The sequence below is a fragment of the Onychomys torridus genome, chromosome 7, assembly GCF_903995425.1.
Source record: "Onychomys torridus chromosome 7, mOncTor1.1, whole genome shotgun sequence".
Lineage (NCBI taxonomy): Eukaryota > Metazoa > Chordata > Mammalia > Rodentia > Cricetidae > Onychomys > Onychomys torridus.
The window spans coordinates 112,914,736-112,933,137 of NC_050449.1; the positions used below are offsets into that span (position 1 = coordinate 112,914,736).

Sequence of the window (18,402 nt, forward strand, 5' to 3'; positions counted from 1 at the left end):
ACCCTGTATTGGAAAACACATTAATTAATAATAAAAATCATTTTAATTAAAAACTAGGCCGATACTTCTTTCAAGGTGAAGTTTTCTGTGTTCTTACCAACCAATCTGGAGACAGGTCATCAGTTAGCCACCTTGAGAAGATATATCATGACAGAGGAAGATATGCAACAGGTTTGGGGACCTGGGGGACACTGTGAGGCAGAGAAGAAGCTGGAAGTGGTAGCCCTGTGATGGAGTGAGGGAAGGGATAGAGTAAGAATCACAGGCTTCTGCAAAAATTTAAGGAGATTCAGCTAGGCTGAATGGGAGTGTTGAGCCCCTGAAAGGAACTACCATCTTTCTCGGTAACCAGTCTGCATTCTTATCTTTCTGTGTGTTCTCAGTTCCTGGCCGGGAACAACCAGTGCAAAACTTGGCTTTGGCAGGATACAGCGTTGAATTCAGAGTGCAGAAGCCAGGGATGCATGTAGACTGAACTCACTGAAGAGAGACATCTAAGTCACCAGTGTTGTGGTTACAAGTCTTTGGATGGTCAAGGATCCAAGGCTCTAACCAGATATCATGACTACCAGACATAAGATAAACTGAGTGAATCCCATCACTGTCTCTGTTCCAGGCTATGCCAGGGTAGCTGCTGGCTACATCACAGTATCCCCTTTATGAGGAACCAGGAGAAACAGCTCCTGTGGCCAAGAGCCAGGCAAAGCTATTTCTTCTGGACAGCCGGTAAGTTCTCTCCCTGTGGACACATGGGTTTTCTGGCTGATATCCTATAGTTACTACATGCATGCTAAGACCCTGATTTGGAGTCTACCTCTAACCTGAGGAACTTATCTTCCTGATATCCATAGTCAACACTACTGTTCTCTATAACCCACCTATGAAACACAGGCAGAAATTACCACCTTAACCTAAGCTGCTACCACTTAAAGCCAGATTTTTAAATACTCCAGTTTATTCCATTTTATAAAACCTTAAGATTCTCTGAATCTCAAACAGCGTTGTCTCATGGAGACCGGATTTAAGCTACATGTAAGATTACACAAAGGATACATGTACGCTACGTGAAGGCCAAGGTCAGAAGACCTTTAACCTGTCTTCATATATTTGCTTGGCTAAAAATTTTGTAGCTTCCTGGATACTTCTGATACAAGCATTACTTGTAAATGGAGGGATACATTCTACTAACACGTATAATGATAGTGAAACCTGGAAGGTTGTGTGTGTGTGTGTGTGTGTGTGTGTGTGTGTGTGTGTGTGTAAGCATGTGAGTGCAAGTGCCCACAGAGGGCATCAGACCCCCTGAAACTAGAGTTATAGGCAATTGAGAGCTGTCCCTCGTGGGAGCTGGAAACCAAACTGCAGTCTTCTGAAAGAACAGCATCTCTGCACCATCTCTCCAGCTCCAGATTTCAAGGAATTGTAAAAGCTTTTCTGTGTTACTTTTTCTTTTCTGGCCCACCCACCCTTGGCTCCATCTGAGAAACATGTAATACAGAGTGGTAATATATATCTAGTAAGAAAAAAGGAAACATATGTTTTGTGTATTCTGTACTTCTGATAGGGACTACTTAGTAGGCTACTTTAAGTTACTTAGAAATTAGAGTGTCACTGTATTGGGGCAAATATATATATAAAATTAAAAATTTCTCAAGGGCTGATAAGATGGCTCAGGCTTGCTGGACATGCCTGACAATTTGAGTTCCAATCCCAGGACCCACATGAAGGTGGACGGTGGTAAAGGCTATTAATTCAGAAATTCTTAACCTGGGGTTTTAAGATCCTAGTGTAAGAATAAAACTGAAGTAGTGTTCCTAAAATTTGACTGGTGTGTGGTGGTGGTTGTGGTGGTGGTGTGTGTGTGTGTGCGTGGGGGGGGGGGCGGTTATATGTCTATTTTTTTACTACCCTTTAAGCAAAGTGTAGCACTTCCTTCCATGGTAGAAATAGGCAACCATGCATAGAAGTATTAGAAGCTGCCAGTTTGTACCAGTAGAAGTCACCAAAATATTCACAGTACACTTAAGATATTTATTGCCTTTTTAAAATTATAGTAATGGGGCTGGAAAGACTGCCCAGAAGTTAAGAACACTTGCTGCTCTAGCACAGGACCTAGGTTCAGTTCCCAGGACCCACATGGTGATTCATAACCATCTGTAATTCTAGTTCCAGGGGATACAACACCCTCTTATGGCCTCTGTGGGCACTACACACACTAAACCTCATAAAATAAAATAAAAAAGAATCTCTCTTAAAAAAAAAAAAAGAATTATAATAGTGATTAGACCTACTGCTACATCTTACTGAATAGCTTGCTAAACGGTCACATACTATGTTATCATTTTATGGCTTCTAATGTCTTATATCAGATCCCCAAAATTATCCCAACACGAAGTCGATAGGCTTGGCTCACAGAAAGAGTAATAATCCTAAATTTTAGTCTACTTCTTTAGTCTAGAAAGCCTGCCTAGGTAATGCATAGATGAGCCGGCTCCCTAATGTGCGCTGATGTTTGTGCATGGTTCCTCTTTTAGTTACTTTATCTGCTGCACTCACCTTCACCTATCAGGTACCAGGCACCTACCCTGCTCAGAACCTGCCTTGGCCCTTAGGAGGTACCACCGAGGAGAGGTCAGGCGGGTTTTGTAGCATGTTGATTCCACGCACATCTGACTCTGCTGGAGGCCAGGTCGTGACACCAGGGGCAAACGAGATCAAGTTTGGTCCAGATGGCAGCATCAGAATCACTTTGGGCTTGTTAGAACTGCAGATTCCCAGGTGGCAGCCACAAATGTTTTGCAAGAGAAACTCGGGGGTCTTGGTGAGAGGCGCCCTCCGTCAACCCTGGTGGGTAGAGGTGACGGAGGGCAACGGGAGGTTGACAGAGGAACGGAGGAGCGGTCCCCGCGAGTCGCAAGTCGAGACCCCGGGGGAGCATTTCTCGCCGTTGCATCCGGAAGTCGCTCCACCCGGCGCCTCGGGTGGGACGGACCGCGGCTGCCCGCAGTGGGCTCAGCGCTCCGGAGCGGGCGGCGCGCGCGGTCACGTGGCGGCGGCGCGCGTAGCTAAATACGCGGCGCCGGCCATTTTGTGCGAGAATCCGCAGCGCCGCCTCCCTGCTCGCGCCTCGCCGCTGCTGCCGCCTCTGCGTCTTCCTGCGCACCGGGCTTCCGCCGCTTCATTGATTTCCGTTTCTCGCCGCTGCAGCCTCCTGACACGGTGATCCGGGCGGGCCCCGCAGGAATTTTATCCCCTCACCGGCCTCACACTAGTGTCGCATGTCCACTATCCAGAACCTCCAATCTTTCGGTAAGGTCCAGTCACCGGCCGCCGCCCGCGTCCCGCTGGGCTTTGTCTCGGCGCCCAGAAGATGGCGACGGGGGCTCCCAGAGACCCTGGCCGCGGGGACCGCTCCCTCCCGGCCTCAGACCCGGCCTTGTCTGGGTCTGCTACCCACGGTCCTCGGGGAACTTGACACTGGCCGGAGGACGTGGGCCTCGGGGACTCACAGGAAGGTTGGGGACATGCTAGGCCTGCAGAGGACTTGACACTGGCAGGGAGGCCGGGGGCTTCAGAGACCTCGAAGGGGGCTAGAGTACTGCAGGGTCGCAGAGACAAGGGCTAGGTAGGGGCGTGCAGGGATTCTGACCCTGGCAGGGAGCCTTGGGCTTTAGGGACTCGCTTAGGGCCTCGGGGCTGGCCAGGGCTTTGCAAAGAGACTGGAGGGGTGGGGCTCAGGCTGGGGAACTTGACAGCTTTCAGGCGACCCGGGGACCCTCAGAGGACTCACAAGTGTGTGTGTGTGTGTGGGGGGGTGCTGTTAGCTCAGTCCTTGCTGGAAGACTAGGTAGGGATGCTCAAGGTCTAGGGGATCTGCGACTTGGTGAGCAAGGAAGGTAAGGGCCAGACCTGGAGCTCGGGGTTGGGGGTGGGGTGCCTGAGGGACTGACAACTGGCAGGAGCTGGGGGCGGAGCTGGCCTCAGCTGGTTTTGAGCAGCCCTCAGAGGCATCTGATAAGATACATAGATACAGTCCCCTCTGATTTGGCATGGAAGTATCCTGTTATCTCTGCTTGCAGCCATTTGTAAATTACACCTCTTGAGGTCGCATGTATATGTTCATTTGATTTTGCACTGCCCGGTTACTAGTTAACTGATTAGGGTGGATGGTATAGAATGTTTCTGTTATCAGGATGTCACCTTGGAGATGACGCACCTTCTTGTGGTGGCTGTATGAAATTAGGTTTTCGTAAATGTCTTTTGTCTCATTAGAGGTGGCTTCAACAATGTATTCTCCATTTTTAAGAGAATGTTGGCACACACAGCCTGCTTAGGCCTTTCTCCTTTGGAGAGCTTGATACCACAGTGAGCCCTATCCTTACCTGCAGCAGTGAAGCAGGAACTCTGGAACCATGGCCCGCAGTCTCTAGACCTATAGTGGACCGCATTCTTAGATAGTACTTACTAATTTTTTTTCTGCTGTGGATTTTTTTCTGTCCCTCTGCAGACCCCTTTGCTGATGCAACTAAGGGTGACGACTTACTCCCGGCAGGGACTGAGGATTACATTCATATAAGAATCCAGCAGCGGAACGGCAGGAAGACGCTGACCACTGTGCAGGGCATTGCGGACGATTATGACAAAAAGAAACTTGTGAAAGCCTTCAAAAAGGTGATGAGGTCAGGAGTGGGTGGACGGATACCAGTGTGCAGGCCCAGGGAAGCTGTTTTGTTCTCCACCTCAAACTGAGGTTTACCTGGCTTTCAGACTGAAATGTGAGCCATTGGTTTTTGCTGTTTCCTCTCCTGATATAATTTCCTCCCTTTACAAAGTCACTTAGCTCTGGAGGGCTGGGAGTTCTAGAGGATACCGCTCCTTGGTGTAGTCAAGCCAAATGGAATAGTTACATTTGTTGTAATTAAAGTAAAACCTCTGCATTTGACTTTGTTGTAGAAATTTGCCTGTAATGGTACTGTGATTGAACATCCTGAGTACGGAGAGGTTATTCAACTTCAAGGTGACCAAAGAAAGAACATTTGCCAGTTTCTTTTGGAGGTGAGTGGCTGGGTTCTCTGTGTGACCTTGAGATCGCTTCTAAGAACATCTTAACGAGACAGGAATCCTTTCCTACTTAGTAAAAACCACATGACTGAGGTAAATGAAGTGATGGAGGCCATTGGGGTCAGCATTGACTAAAGATAGCGAGGCCTCTAGAGCTCACTCCATGGCTGCGTGGCCTGGAGATTGCCGTAGAAACAGTACAGGTGTGCAAGTGGCAGGGGCTGCCAGCTGTTGGTTGCATGTGGTGTGGGTGTAAACTGCTGGTTGCTGTCGTGATTCTGCTGAGCATAGTTTACTTTACAGGTTGGCATCGTCAAGGAAGAGCAGCTGAAGGTTCACGGATTCTAAGATGAACCCAAACATGTGGCAAGTTTCTTAAATGGTTTTGTTCTCTCAACCTAGTTTGGCTGCCTCGGGGAGATGATTCTCTACAGTAAACGATGGACTTTGCATTTATTTAATCATTCAGACTTCCACTCACACCTGCATGGCTACAGAAAACACGGGGTATGTAGGCTCCTGAGTCATAAGAAAATCGCGGTGAGATGGGAACGAAGCCCCAGTTCATCCTAACATGTTTCCAATGGAAAAGATTTTGTTTTGAGTGTTTATTGTTCAGTTTATTTTCACTTGATTATTACATGTTTTTTGTTGTTGTATTAAACCGTGTATGTTGCAGCTTAACAATAAAAAGAGAGTCTGAGTACTTTTGTGAGCATTCATGCCCCCAGATCTAAGACAGTAATGCAGGTTTGTGTTTTCATTGCTGAGAAGGAGCATGAACTGTCTCTCTCCTGAAACCTCTAGTGGCCATCAGGAGTCCATCAGCTTGAGAACTTCAACAGGTGGAGAGAGTTCTGTTATGGCCGCCACAGTGATTGTCGTCCCTACAAGGCTCCTGTCTCAAAAATGCATTTAGTCACAGGCACTACCTAGTAGGTGTGGGTGCTGCCATCACTGTCTTCAGGGTGGAGAGCATTGGGTTTCAGGTTAGTACTGCTAGAGTGCTAGACAGTGGCAGAGTTGAGTGCCAGCTGGGGCTTCCCACGTGGCAGCCATGCTTCTGCTCTGCAGCAGGGGTGTGCTCTCCATCCAAGGAAGCTGGAGCGGGGATGACTGTATCAGGGGTGATAGTAGGCAGTGATCGTGAGGTGTCTACACTCTTTATCCTGTATCCCTGGTGTCTTGTCAAACAGTGATTTGCTGGACAGAAAAATATGCCAGGAAACCATTGAGCCAAAGCAGAAAAAAAGCATTTGTAGTGTGCCCTGCTTCATGTGGTGAGGTGGCAATGTCCTGCACCTGGCCAGCCCTGCACTCTTCTTGTGAGGGCTAAGTCATAGGCTTGCCCTAGAAAGACTGTACCAGAGTATGTAAGACAAATTCTGCACACTTGAAATGAATACACTTGGACATGTCAGGAGGTTTGGAAGGCTTTTCCAGCTTTTTTGGTTGTCTTTTGTTGATTTTTGAAACCTTGATGTCTGGAATTCGGTATGTAGACCTGCTGGCCCCAAACTCAGATCCTCCTGCCTCTGCCTCCCGAGTGCTGGGGTTAAAGGCGTGTGCCACCATGCCTAGTATTTTCCACCATTTTAAGAATTGTCCTGAAGGCACTGGATCTCTTGAGTTTGAGGCCAGCCAGGGCTGCACAGAGAAACCCTGTCCCACAGCTTCTCTACCTCACTTGTCCAATGCTCCCTGTGGCTCCCTGTGGCTGAGGACTAAAGCAGTTCAGCTTGCAGCAGCGTCCTATGTACATATATTTGCTGAGCAAGCGTCTAGAAGATTGGCTTGTATTAAGACACGCGGGCCTTGGAGGTGAGAAGAAAAGGACGCCTACTTTTCTGTCACCTGAGAGCAGCAGGGCTGTTGGAACAAGGACTGGCTGTGTGCCTTCCTTTCTTGTCTTTTGCATAGTGTCTGCAGGTTTACAGAAACCAGGCACAGAAGAGGAGGTGGTGAGCAACCTCTTTTAAACAGCCAGAGCTGGGCCTCAGCTCAAGAGACAGGACAGACAGCCCAGTCCATGAGAAACGAAGTGAGGGTTTCCCATCCCAGTCTGCAGGAAGACTGTGAGTTGCATTCTCTTTGGTCAGGTGCAAAACAGGGCAGTAAGGGCAAGTAAATGTGTGCCTGGACTTGCAGGCTTTACAGAGACCTTAGCAAGACCATTATGAGGGCCGGAGAGATGGCTCAGCGGTTAAGAGCACTGCCTGCTCTTCCAAAGGTCCTGAGTTCAACTCCCAGCAACCACATGGTGGCTGGCAACCATCTCTAGTGGAATCTGGTGCCCTCTTCCGGCATAAAGTTGTACATGCAGATAAAGCACTCATATACATAAATAATAAAAATCTTTAAAAAACCATCATGAAAGGAGAGCTTAGGTTGAGGCCCAGTCTAGAGTAGATAGGTCCCTAGGGAGCAGCCTGCCCGCCCTACCTACTAAGGGACTCTAGTGGCAAGCTGTTCTCATGAGAGGGGGAGGTGTCCATCACGGAGAAGGAACAGTTCATCCCAGCCATGATGGCAGTTCCCCAAAGAGTTTGAGACACTGGGGGTGCAGCTTCTGTGTCACCAGCTGGCCACAGGCTGAAGAAATGAGTAAGTGCTTACAGCCCAGGAGACTTCAAGCTCATTAGATCGCCCTCAACACATCTGTTCACCAAGCGAGATACCACATGGCCTCCTCGTAAGTGAAGGGCAGTCTTCAGTGGCAGTACTGTGGCCTGGCTGGTGGGCCCTGCTTGTCCAGCATTGACAGGGTAATGGACGCATGGGGTGGGGCCAAGGCAGCGCATGAGAGGTTCAGCATATTTCCTTCAAGGAAGCATCATGGAGTGGGATTGGCACCAGTGTAGGGAGCTGCCATACTCCCCTTGGATGCTCTAAATCCCAGGTGCTAGACACATGCCTATGAGGATCAAAACTGGTGACGTTCACTCAGCGTGATTCGGTGGTTCACCTGTCTGACTGACAGGCTGACTGTTGTAGCTCATAGCACTGCTCTTGGCCACCAACAGCACTAGCCTGAGTCTCCTGTCTTCATCTCAGAACAGTGAATAGCCTGCAAACTCCATGCAAGAAGCAATCAGATCTGGGTGTGGTGGCATCTGCCTGTAATTCCAGCACTTGAGAGGTAGGAATAGGATCAGGAGTTAAAGGCCAGCCTGGGTTACTGGAGACCCTGTCTCAGCAAGGATTAGAAAGCTGTTGTCAAGGTACAAAAGATCTAAAGTTCAAAGTTCTTGGAGTGTCTAAATGCTCACAGACTTTGTTCGGGGCAGCCTGGTTTAACCTAGAAAGAATTCAAAGGGTCTCCAGTTTTTCAGTGTCCTAGAAGAAAGCTGGCTTTTACCTCCAGTTTGCTGTTACACATTCTCACCTGAAACCCACCCTTGAAGCCCACTGGGCAAGACACGTAGTCTAGGGAGTGGAGATACGATTCTTAGTCCATGCTAGCTATGACCAATGTTATGGGGAACTTATCTGGAAGGAGACAGTATCCCTTGAAGTCAACAAAAGGCCCTCGATTCCCAGTCGCCAGCATCCAGTCTGAATGAGTTTGTGCCATTGTTAGAAGCCTGGGGAGCTTACATCAGGAAGAAAAGAACAATGTGAGTGCTGTTGGAGTCACTAGCAACCCACTTGGTAGACCAAGAGTGTTAAAATTGGAAAGGTTGGGTACTTCAAGAGGCGGATTAAGGCGAGTAGGTGAGCCGTCAGCGCCCTCTTGTGGGCACCTAGAAAACTGTGGTTTCTGGCAGATGCGCAAAACCAGAACTTTGATGTCTGTCTGCTATGTGGGTTGTAATACACACTGAACTCAGCCAGTCCTTGTTTACGGTCCATAAAAAGCCATGTTAACTTGCTCTGGTTTTAAGAAATGATACAATGTTTACACAGCCTTACCCTAGGAATGTACATAGCCACCACACATGCTATTAGGAAGTTAATTCTTTATCAACAGAGACATTTAAATGTTTATGTCCTCTAGTGACTGAGTAAGCCATAAAAATAAAACAAACAAAACAAAACTGAGGCTTCTGAATTGTCAGTAGTAAGTAGATACAGCCTGGACATTCTCCACCTGACATAGTGCTCCTCAACTTAAGTCTGAGGTTTTACACCCTGAACAGTGCTCCCCCATTTAAACCTGTCAGGCCAACACAGGTTAATGTGTCTTGGCTGTCTGAGCACACCCACTTCAGGTGTTACCTGAAGGATTGGTCTTGGAAAGTGACAGGATTTTCTTAATTCCAAAAGGCTGTGTGCATAATACATGTTACCTTCCATTTAATACAAATTAGGTACCAGAAAGATGGCTTAGTGCTGAGCTTGACAACCTAAGTTCAATCTCTGGAACCCACATGATAGAATAGCATCATCCTCCAAATTGTCCTCTGACCTCTGCACATGCCCCCAATAAGTAAATAAATCAATCTCTCTCTCTCTCTCTCTCTCTCACACACACACACACACACACACACACACACACACACACACACGTTAAGGATGTATATGTGTGTGAACACAGACTCATCTGGAAATCCAGTGTGAATCAGGCTCTTCCTCTCCTGGAAATGACACTAGAGATGTTGATTTCACTGGAGCCAGTGACATCACTAGGTGACCCTGGTTCAGGAATCCCCCTGGAGAATCTTGAGAAGTGTTATTTTAATGATGTAGTGACCTTAACAACACACCCTTGGGGCATCTATATAGTTTCAGCAGGCACTGGCTCTCACTGCTGATTAGATTTTAGCATTCACCTGCTATCTTGCCCATGAGCATCAGCTCCCACCATTCACACATGCCATGGCCAGCAGAGATCCACAGTCAGACATTTATTCTCTCCTGACCCTCATTCCTCTCTCAGTATTTGTACCTAGCATGCACAGAGCCCTGGTTTGATTCTCAATACCACATAAACTGGGTATGGTGGCATACACCTGTAATCCTAGCATTCAGAAGAAGGCGGGAAGACCAGAAGTTCAAGGTTAACTTCTGCTACTTAGTGAGTTCAAAGCCAGCCTGGCATACACAAGACCCTGTCGACCCCGTTCTGCCTCACTACTTAATACTTGTCTGGATGAGCTAAAGACAATGGAGACCAGCTTTGTTTGCTTCTCCTGTCAGCCATTGCCCTCTGTTGTGCCTTAGACTGTCATCCTGCTGCGATACTTGAACCTCATTTTCCCGCTCAGATCCACTCCAGATGATGCTGTGTGTGCTCTTCTCCCTGCTTATGGGAAATAACTGCTGGGGTCCAGCCTCGGCTCAGGTTCAGGTCCTGAGATGGGAAAGGGGCCCCGAATAGCTCAGGCTGTCTCTATACACAAACAGTTTTCCTCACCAGGGTTACATGGACAGCTTTATTATACATCATCATTCTGTAAGCCCCCATTGTTCCCCTTTATGCTTCCCCAAATACTTTCCCACTCCCTACATTGTGGGAGGCTAGTTCCTACTTTTTCCAGGGTTCCTATAAAAAGGAAAGATGGACGAGAAAATATTAGATAGAAAGATAGCAAAGAGAAGAAAGACAGAAACACAGGATAGCTTCAGGAGGACCTGGGTCAATACCCAATGGCCCCTTCTGCCTTTTCAAGGAGGCTTTTTATAACAATGCCAAGGGACAGGGCAAAAGACCTCCCCCTTGCTACATCAAAGCACACCGCACAGCCAAGTGTAGACTCTTCAAAACACCTGGTAACCACACCCGTGGTCAAATTATCCGGTCTTCAGCCCTTCTGGGTGAAGCAAGCTCGGATTCTTGGACCCTGAGTAAGTAAGTTCTGACTAGGAAACCTCTGTGGGTCTCTACACTACATAACCTTATTCCAGACATAGAGTTCAGCATTTTTGCAGCTTAACTAAATACCAAGCCAGACGCATCCTGCTCTCACAGCACTTATGTCAGCTGGCAGCTACTTGTGGTTACAAAGTTCAAAAGTAATAGACATGGCACAGTGCTTTAAGGACAACAATACTTAAACCCAAACAGTTCTTTCCATGTCTGCAAGATCTGCTTTTATTCAGTTCCCTTTTCTACAAGAGGGTCGCATGTCTCAATCTCTCTGTAAAAGGCAGACTTCGATAAGGCGCTCTTCCCATCCCACTATACCATGCTTCTTCTGCCAGTATAAGCTCCTGCAAATGGTAAAGATGGATCTCCACGCCGCATTTTACATTGCATTTTTCCCATTGATCATATTAGGTCCTATCTGGGGTCAGAGAAAAGAACAGCCACCAGATAGACACAGAGGCCAGAAAATGCTGGCGCTCACCTTTAATCCTAGCATTCTGGAGGCAGAGGTCTGCTGTGGACAGCACTCTGTATAAATAAAATGCTGACTGGCCAGCAGCCAGGCAGGAAGTATAGGCAGGACAAACAGAGAGAAGAATTCTGGGAAGTGGAAGGCCGAGGCAGAGAGACACTGACAGCAGCCACCATGAGAAGCGAAATGTAAGGTACCAGTAAGCCATGAGCCATGTGGCAACTTATAGACTAATAGAAATGGGTTAATTTAAGATAGAAGAACTAGATAGCAAGAAGCCTGCTGCGGCCATACAGTTTGTAAGCAATATAAGTCTCTGTGTGTTTACTTGGTTGTGTCTGAGCGGCTGCGAGACTGGTGGGTGAGAGATTTGTCCTGACTGTGGGCCAGGCAGGAAAACTTCTAGCTACAGAGATCCAGCTGATCTCTGTGAGTTCAAGGCCACACTGGAAACAGTCAGGCATGGTGACACACACCTTTAATCGCAGGAAGTGATGGCAGGAAGCAGAAAGGTATATAAGGCATGAAAACCAGAAACTAGAGTCTGTTAAGCTTCTCAGCTTTTAGCAGCAGTTCAGCTGAGATTCATTTGGATGAGGACACAGAGGCTTCCAGTCTGAGGAAACAGGATCAGCCGAGGAACTGGTGAGGTGAGGTTAACTGTGGCTGGTTCTTTTTCTCTGATCTTTCAGCGTTCACCCCAGTACCTGGCTCTGGGTTTGTTTTTATTAATAAGGCCGTCTAACAATTGGTGCTACACTCAGTGTCCAGGGAACTTACTCTCAACAGTCGGCCCTGTGTTTATTGCTAAGGCTTTTTCCCTGTACTGTGTATGCATGCCTTACTCTCCTTTCCAGAACTGTGAGACATGGTTAATGTTCCAAATTTTGTTTTCTCATATGTACTTAACTATCTCTATTGAGTCAAAAAGTTCCCAGGATTAGGAGTTGTAGTTAGTAATTCCAGAGAAGAGATTTGAGAAACATAAGTCCCCTGCTGAAACTTAGGGGAAAATATTTGAAAAAGAGCAGAATTTCCAGGGAAAATTACAGCTTTTGTATGTGTGACTGGCCAAGCAAGCTAAAAACCGCACAAAGAGTCCCCAATAATGAGAGAGAAAAGAGCCTACAAGATGCATGAGTCTTGCAAATTCCTGTGCTGTCCTGTGAACTACCGGTCCTTGCCAAGTGAGAGTCCCTTTCCACAAGTTCCTTGTCCCAAGGACAGGTAGTCATATGCTGATCCAAGACTAGGCTACACCGCTCCCATTCCTACCAATACAAGACCCCATTTATGTCCTGGGTGCCATCTCCCGCTCCCAGGCATCCCCTCTGAGTTATCAATTTCCCCATCTGGTGGCTCCATCACACAGGACAGGGACATCCTTTCAAACACAAGAAAAGCAAACCTCGCTTGACCTCACACTCCATATTGATGCCATCCACTGGACATTCATTTGGATATGTCACAAGAACGTCAAAATTAGCATGGTTGAGCTGCAGAGATAGCTTAATGGGTTAACTACTTGCCGCACAAGCATTAGGACCAGATTCAAATCCTTCACACCCATGTAGATGCCAGTTAGCAGTGTTAGCCCACCTGTAATTCCAACACTCAGGGGGTAGAGATGGAAGATGCCTGGAGTAAACTGGCTGCCTAGACCTGCAAATTCTGTGTTTAAGGGAGAGACCCTGCCTCAATGTATATAAGATGAGGGGCAATCAAGGAAGATGCCTCCAGTCAACCTCTGGCCTCCACACAGATGCACACCCCACACATGAACACATACACATAAAAATCAAAACCAGAAAACTAGCATGACTGAGTGACTCTGCCTTCCAGTCTGCCTCTCATAAGTAGATGGCATTGTGCCACCCGTGGACTCAAGCCTAAATCATCATCGTTGGCTCCTTTTTCTCCTACCCCTACTTGAATCTCATGAAATCTAGGCTTAGTACTCTGCTTGTGGGTTTTACCTCTCCTGCTCTTCCTCCTCACCCCTGCGCTCTGGCCTCCATGTCTTAGCATCTTGCCTTTGTGCTACTTCAGTGGCTTTCCCCCAGCTTCGCGCACGTGTGCATGCGTGCGTGTGCGTGTGCGTGCGTGCGTGCGTGCGTGCATGCGTGCTTGCGTGTGTGTGTGTGTGTGTGTGTGTGTGTGTGTGTGTGTGTGTGTAGTGTCTCACAATACTTAGCTTCCCCTCGGAAGGGGGAGGGACAACACTAGACAAGTTATTTGAAAATATTTTTGCCTGTTTTTCTTGAAAAAGTTCTCAAGATTGAAGTTATTTAGTGGCATTGGTTAGCTCCTTTCCCTATAACTATGAACAGTAACTATCTGAGGTTTCAAGGCTGTGTGCTTACCTCAGCTATGAAAGACAGCAGAGCAGGATGGTTTTAACAAAGATTCATGTATGAGACAGAAATCAATTTCACACCACTGTCACATGCCACCAATACTACTATTCTTTAGACTTCTGACACAATTACTTTGCAGTGAGGAAAATAATCTCTTTTAAGCAACTGGCCCTGCAGCAAGCCAAGGCAGGAAGCAGGCATTTGCAGAAAGTCCTCATGACACCAACACTGCCTGTGTCAGAAAGTCAATGACCAGGAGAGGCTTCTGGCTCTGCTCAGTCCTGGCAAATTCCTACTACCATGGATTCCAGCTATGTAGAGTAGCAGGTCGCCTCTCACCCCTGGGTTTCCTCATCCATAAACAATGATGATGGCACCCTCAGAGACTCAGTGTGAAACCAGGACGAGAGTTAGGCGAGGCGATCAAGGGAACTGCAGCTGCATCTTGGCAGCTGTGGTTCATGATCAAAATGCCCCCTGAGGAGAGGATTTGATACCCTCTTCTGGTATGCACGCGGTGCACTTACATAAATGCAGACAAAACACACACGCATGAAATAAGTCTAAAAAAAATTAAAAGACTACCACACTGAGGCAAACGGCTGCTAACTTAGGTCAGCTGCACCATTCTCTCTGGAGAATGAACTTCTAGCTGGACTGAATGCTGAATCCCTCAGGGAGATGGGAACTCAGACCTTCCACCTGGTGACAAGTATTGATGGAGGGAGGTGATGTTTCCATACCGTCACATGCCTCAATGTACTCTGTATGGATTTTGCCGATCGGTGATTGGTCACCTTCAGCATTTGGTTCAAATTAGCTTTTAAAGTTATCAATGGAGAAAGTGTGGGCTGGAGACCTATATGGAAATCAGAGGAAAGCTTGGGAGCTGGAGCCAACGAGGGGCCCCTGGTATGCATTTAACACAGATGTAGCAGGCCAGTGAGCAGTGGGCAGCTCGATCTCAAGCTCCCTCTTCTTTCTGTGTGTCTTTCACTGTTGTTGCTTTTAAAGACAGTCTCGCTGCTCAGTCCAGGCTGGCCTCAGATCCTGACTCTTGGGCCTCTGTGTGCAGCTTACAGGTACCAGCCACCATGCTCAGGCTTTTTCTTCTTATTGATTAGTGTTTCCAAAGATCTGTCAATTTTCAATCTTTTCAAAATGCCAATTTCTTTGTCTTTTTAAAAAATTTATTATTTTGAGACAAGGTCTCATTATGTGCCCTGGCTATCCTGGAACTTACCATGTAGACCACGCTGGTCTTGAACTCACATAGATCCACTGGCCTCTCTGGAGTGCTGGAATCAAAGGTTTGTGCCACCACTGCCAGCTTGGCCCTTTTCAACCCTCCCTGTTGTATTCTTACTGTCCCTTTGCCCGTCTAGGTGTTTCCCCATCTCTCCGAGCTATTGTTTTTGTAGCTTCTCAAGCTTCCCTTCCCCCACACCGTAAGCATTTAGAGACACAGTGTTCCCAGGTGCAGCCCCCACAGCTTGTTTTGTTAGCTTGTTTTTTTATTGTTGTTTTGCTTTGTTCTTTTGTGGTGTTTGTTTGGTTTTGGTTTTTCCAGACAGGGTTTTTCTGTGTAACCTTGGTTGTCTTGGAACTCTGTAGACCAGGCTATCCTTGAATTCACAGGGATCTGCCTGCCTCTGACTCCCAAATGCTGGGATTAAAGGCGTGCACCACCAACACCTGGCCTTTGTTAGCTAGTTTTAAGACAGGGCTTGCCTCAGGGCTTGAACTTCTGATCCTCCTGCCTCAGCTTCCCACATGCTGGCTTCACAGGTGTGCCTCACCCTGCCCAGCTGCTATGAACTTTGACACATCACTCTTCTATTACCATTCACTTAGTGCTCTTTTCTGGTGTCTGGTAAATAAGGTGTTCTCCACTGGCTCTGGACTCTGTGGTCCACTCTCAACTCCACCAGACATATGCATTCTTCCCAGCACCCTCTCCAAGCGGGTTCATCCTCAGAGCTATGAACAACTCAATTAAAAACTTGCGCTTGTGACATCATTTGTTTACTGATTGCCCTGAAGAGAGCATTCCCCTCCCGCTTTTCTGTCCCTATTGGTATCAAGTGTATCAGGAACACCTTTGCCTGACTGAACCACTAGAAAGAGAGGCGGAGGAGGGGGAGGGAGAGGGGGGAGAGAGAGGTAATACCTGCATGGGGCCAATAGGTGATGCTATTGGCCCATTTATGGTCAACCCTTACATCTATATTACCGTTCTTTCATTTGCGTTGGCCTTAGAAGACCCAGAAGACAGTGCTGTGGACAGGTGATAATGATGCTCGATACATTCTCAGATGCTCCATGTACTCAAGAACAAAATTAAAGCCTTTGCTCTGAAAAACATTCTGATATTCCCCGAGTACCTCTGTCTCCTGGACATTGTTCCAGAAGCACCCCGGAGTTGGGGAGAAGCCCTGCTTCCCTGGGCTCCTGTGTCATTACAGCCACTAGGCTCCATCTCTAGAGACACTCCTCCAAGCAGCCATGCCTGCTTCCTGGTTGCAGATGACCTGTTCTTCCGAAGCTCACTAAGAGGACTCCTTAGTTGGGATAGTTCTCTAGAAGGAAAGGGGGGCGGGTAGACGGGACGGCACCTGTGATGGTTGGCACTCACTATTGATCTGACATACTCCAGAATAAGCCATAGTGGGAATCTCAAGGAGGGCTTGTCTAGATCGAGTTGGCCTGTGGCCATGTTGCTTGTATCATCATCTAGTCTTAATAGTTTGCGGGAAAAACTCAATTCAAAAACTGTATTTGAGACACCATATGCTTACCAACCACCCTGAAGATAGCGTTTCTTTTTTTACTTTCTGCTCATATTGGTTTCAAGTGTGTCAGGAACACCTTTCCTTGATGGAGCCACAGAACCACAGGTTTGTTCTGTTTTATACTACAGTTTAAAAAAGAGGGAATGTAATACATACAAGTGGTTGACGGGTGGTGCTATTGGCCTGTTTATGATCAGTGCTTACATTTCTCATATTGATCTGCTCTTGTTTGCATTAGTCTTAGAGAAAAGAATTAGCTTGATTGCCATGGTTGTGGTGGGAAGACTGGCCTAATGTGAGAGGCACCATCTCCTGAGCAGGGGCTCTGGGACTAGGCCATCTGAGTGTGAGCTGTCTGCTCTGGACTGTGGATGTGCTATGATTAGCTGCTCTGATAACTCCACAGATGACAGTCTTTAACCTGGAATTAGGAGCCAGATAAACAATTCTCCTCTAAGTTGCTTTTGTCTGGGTATGTTTTTTATTTAATTTTATTTAATGTGCATTGGGATTTTGTCCACATTCGTGTCTGAGTGAGGGTGTTGGATCCCCTGGAAGTGAAGTTAGAGACAGCTGTGAACTACCATGTGGTTTCTGGGAATTGAACTGGGTCCTCTGTTAGAGCAGCCAGTGCTCTTAACCACTGAGCCATCTCTCCAGCCCTCATGTCTGGATATTTTAACACAGTTACAGGAAGGAGATTAAGACACACCTGGTAGAGGGTATGGGGCATAGCTCTCCTAACCACGAACACTCCCATGTTCAGGCACCTCATTAGAATACTTGAGCTGCACAGGGAAATTCTTTGAAAAGGAAGTCCAGACCTGGAGAGATGGCTCAGTGGTTAAGGCACTAGCTGCTCTCCCAGAGAACCCTGGTTTGATTCCCACATGGCATCTCACGGTTGTCTGTAAATCCAGCCCCAAGGATCCAACACCCTCACACCAAGCACATAAAATAAAATTGAATACCTCAACAGGGTTGAAAAATGGAACAGTAAGGAAGTAGGGAGACAAAACCACAGACAGAGCCCTAACTCAGGACTGGCCCGGGCCCTGCTCTCAAGTCACTCCCTAGTGTGTGAAACTGTGGCTTGCAGGTTATGTGTTGCCCTGGGTGGCTTCATCTTACAAGAAACATTTGGCTCTGTTTTGAGTATAAACAGAGGCAAGATGGCTCTGCATCTCATGTGCTCGTACCCAGGAAGCACAGACGGAAAACAACTTATTCCCACTATAAACTTACCAAAATTGATTCACGCCATATTGGTGTTATCAAACTTGGAGGCACAGTGTGTACTCCATGAAGCCAAGTTCTCAAAAGCCAATTTTAGTAGCCAAATATATACAAATATGTGTACATGACATATAGATGTAGAATAAGGGACACGTGGCATACCATATCGCCCTCCATCATTCTCCATCTTGGTCCTACACCAGCCTCTTTCAGAACTTAGAGAGACAGGTGCTTAGCCCCAGGCTAAAGGGAAGCTTCCTTCTCAGGGGTCTGGTTTCTGGACGGAGGTGGCTGGGTTCCTAAGGTGTCTGACTCTACCATGAGAAGGCTGGATATGCCTTTATTAGAGAGGAAGAGGGGCATGCCAATGCACTACCCTTTAACTGCCAGGTCTGTACTGTAGCAGGCTCTCTCTCCACCCCAACCATTCAAACAAGAACTTACTAGTATCCAGGCTTGGTAGTGATCTTCGATACCTAGGAGGCTGAAGCAAGAAGATCATGAGTTCAGAGATTTCCCAGGCTACAGAGTAAATTCTATACTCAGAAATGATTTTTAAAGTGGTGGGGCTGTAGCTAAATGGTAGAGTTCCTGCCTTAAAGCATAAGGCTCCAATTCAATTTCCAGGGCCACAAACAACAGTAGCAAAACTTACTCTTGGAGTCCAGCAAAGGG

The 18,402-nt window shown here is 47.3% G+C and overlaps 1 protein-coding gene across 1 annotated transcript; it reads left to right on the forward strand.

Moving 5' to 3' along the window:
• The first annotated feature begins 3,070 nt into the window (after positions 1–3,070).
• Eif1b (eukaryotic translation initiation factor 1B) lies at positions 3,071–5,767 on the forward strand. The gene is made up of 4 exons (XM_036193126.1): positions 3,071–3,309; positions 4,508–4,671; positions 4,954–5,055; positions 5,365–5,767. The coding sequence occupies exons 1-4, from the start codon at positions 3,279–3,281 to the stop codon at positions 5,407–5,409; spliced, it is 342 nt and encodes a 113-aa protein (XP_036049019.1). The 5' UTR covers positions 3,071–3,278; the 3' UTR covers positions 5,410–5,767.
• The last annotated feature ends 12,635 nt before the right edge of the window (positions 5,768–18,402 follow it).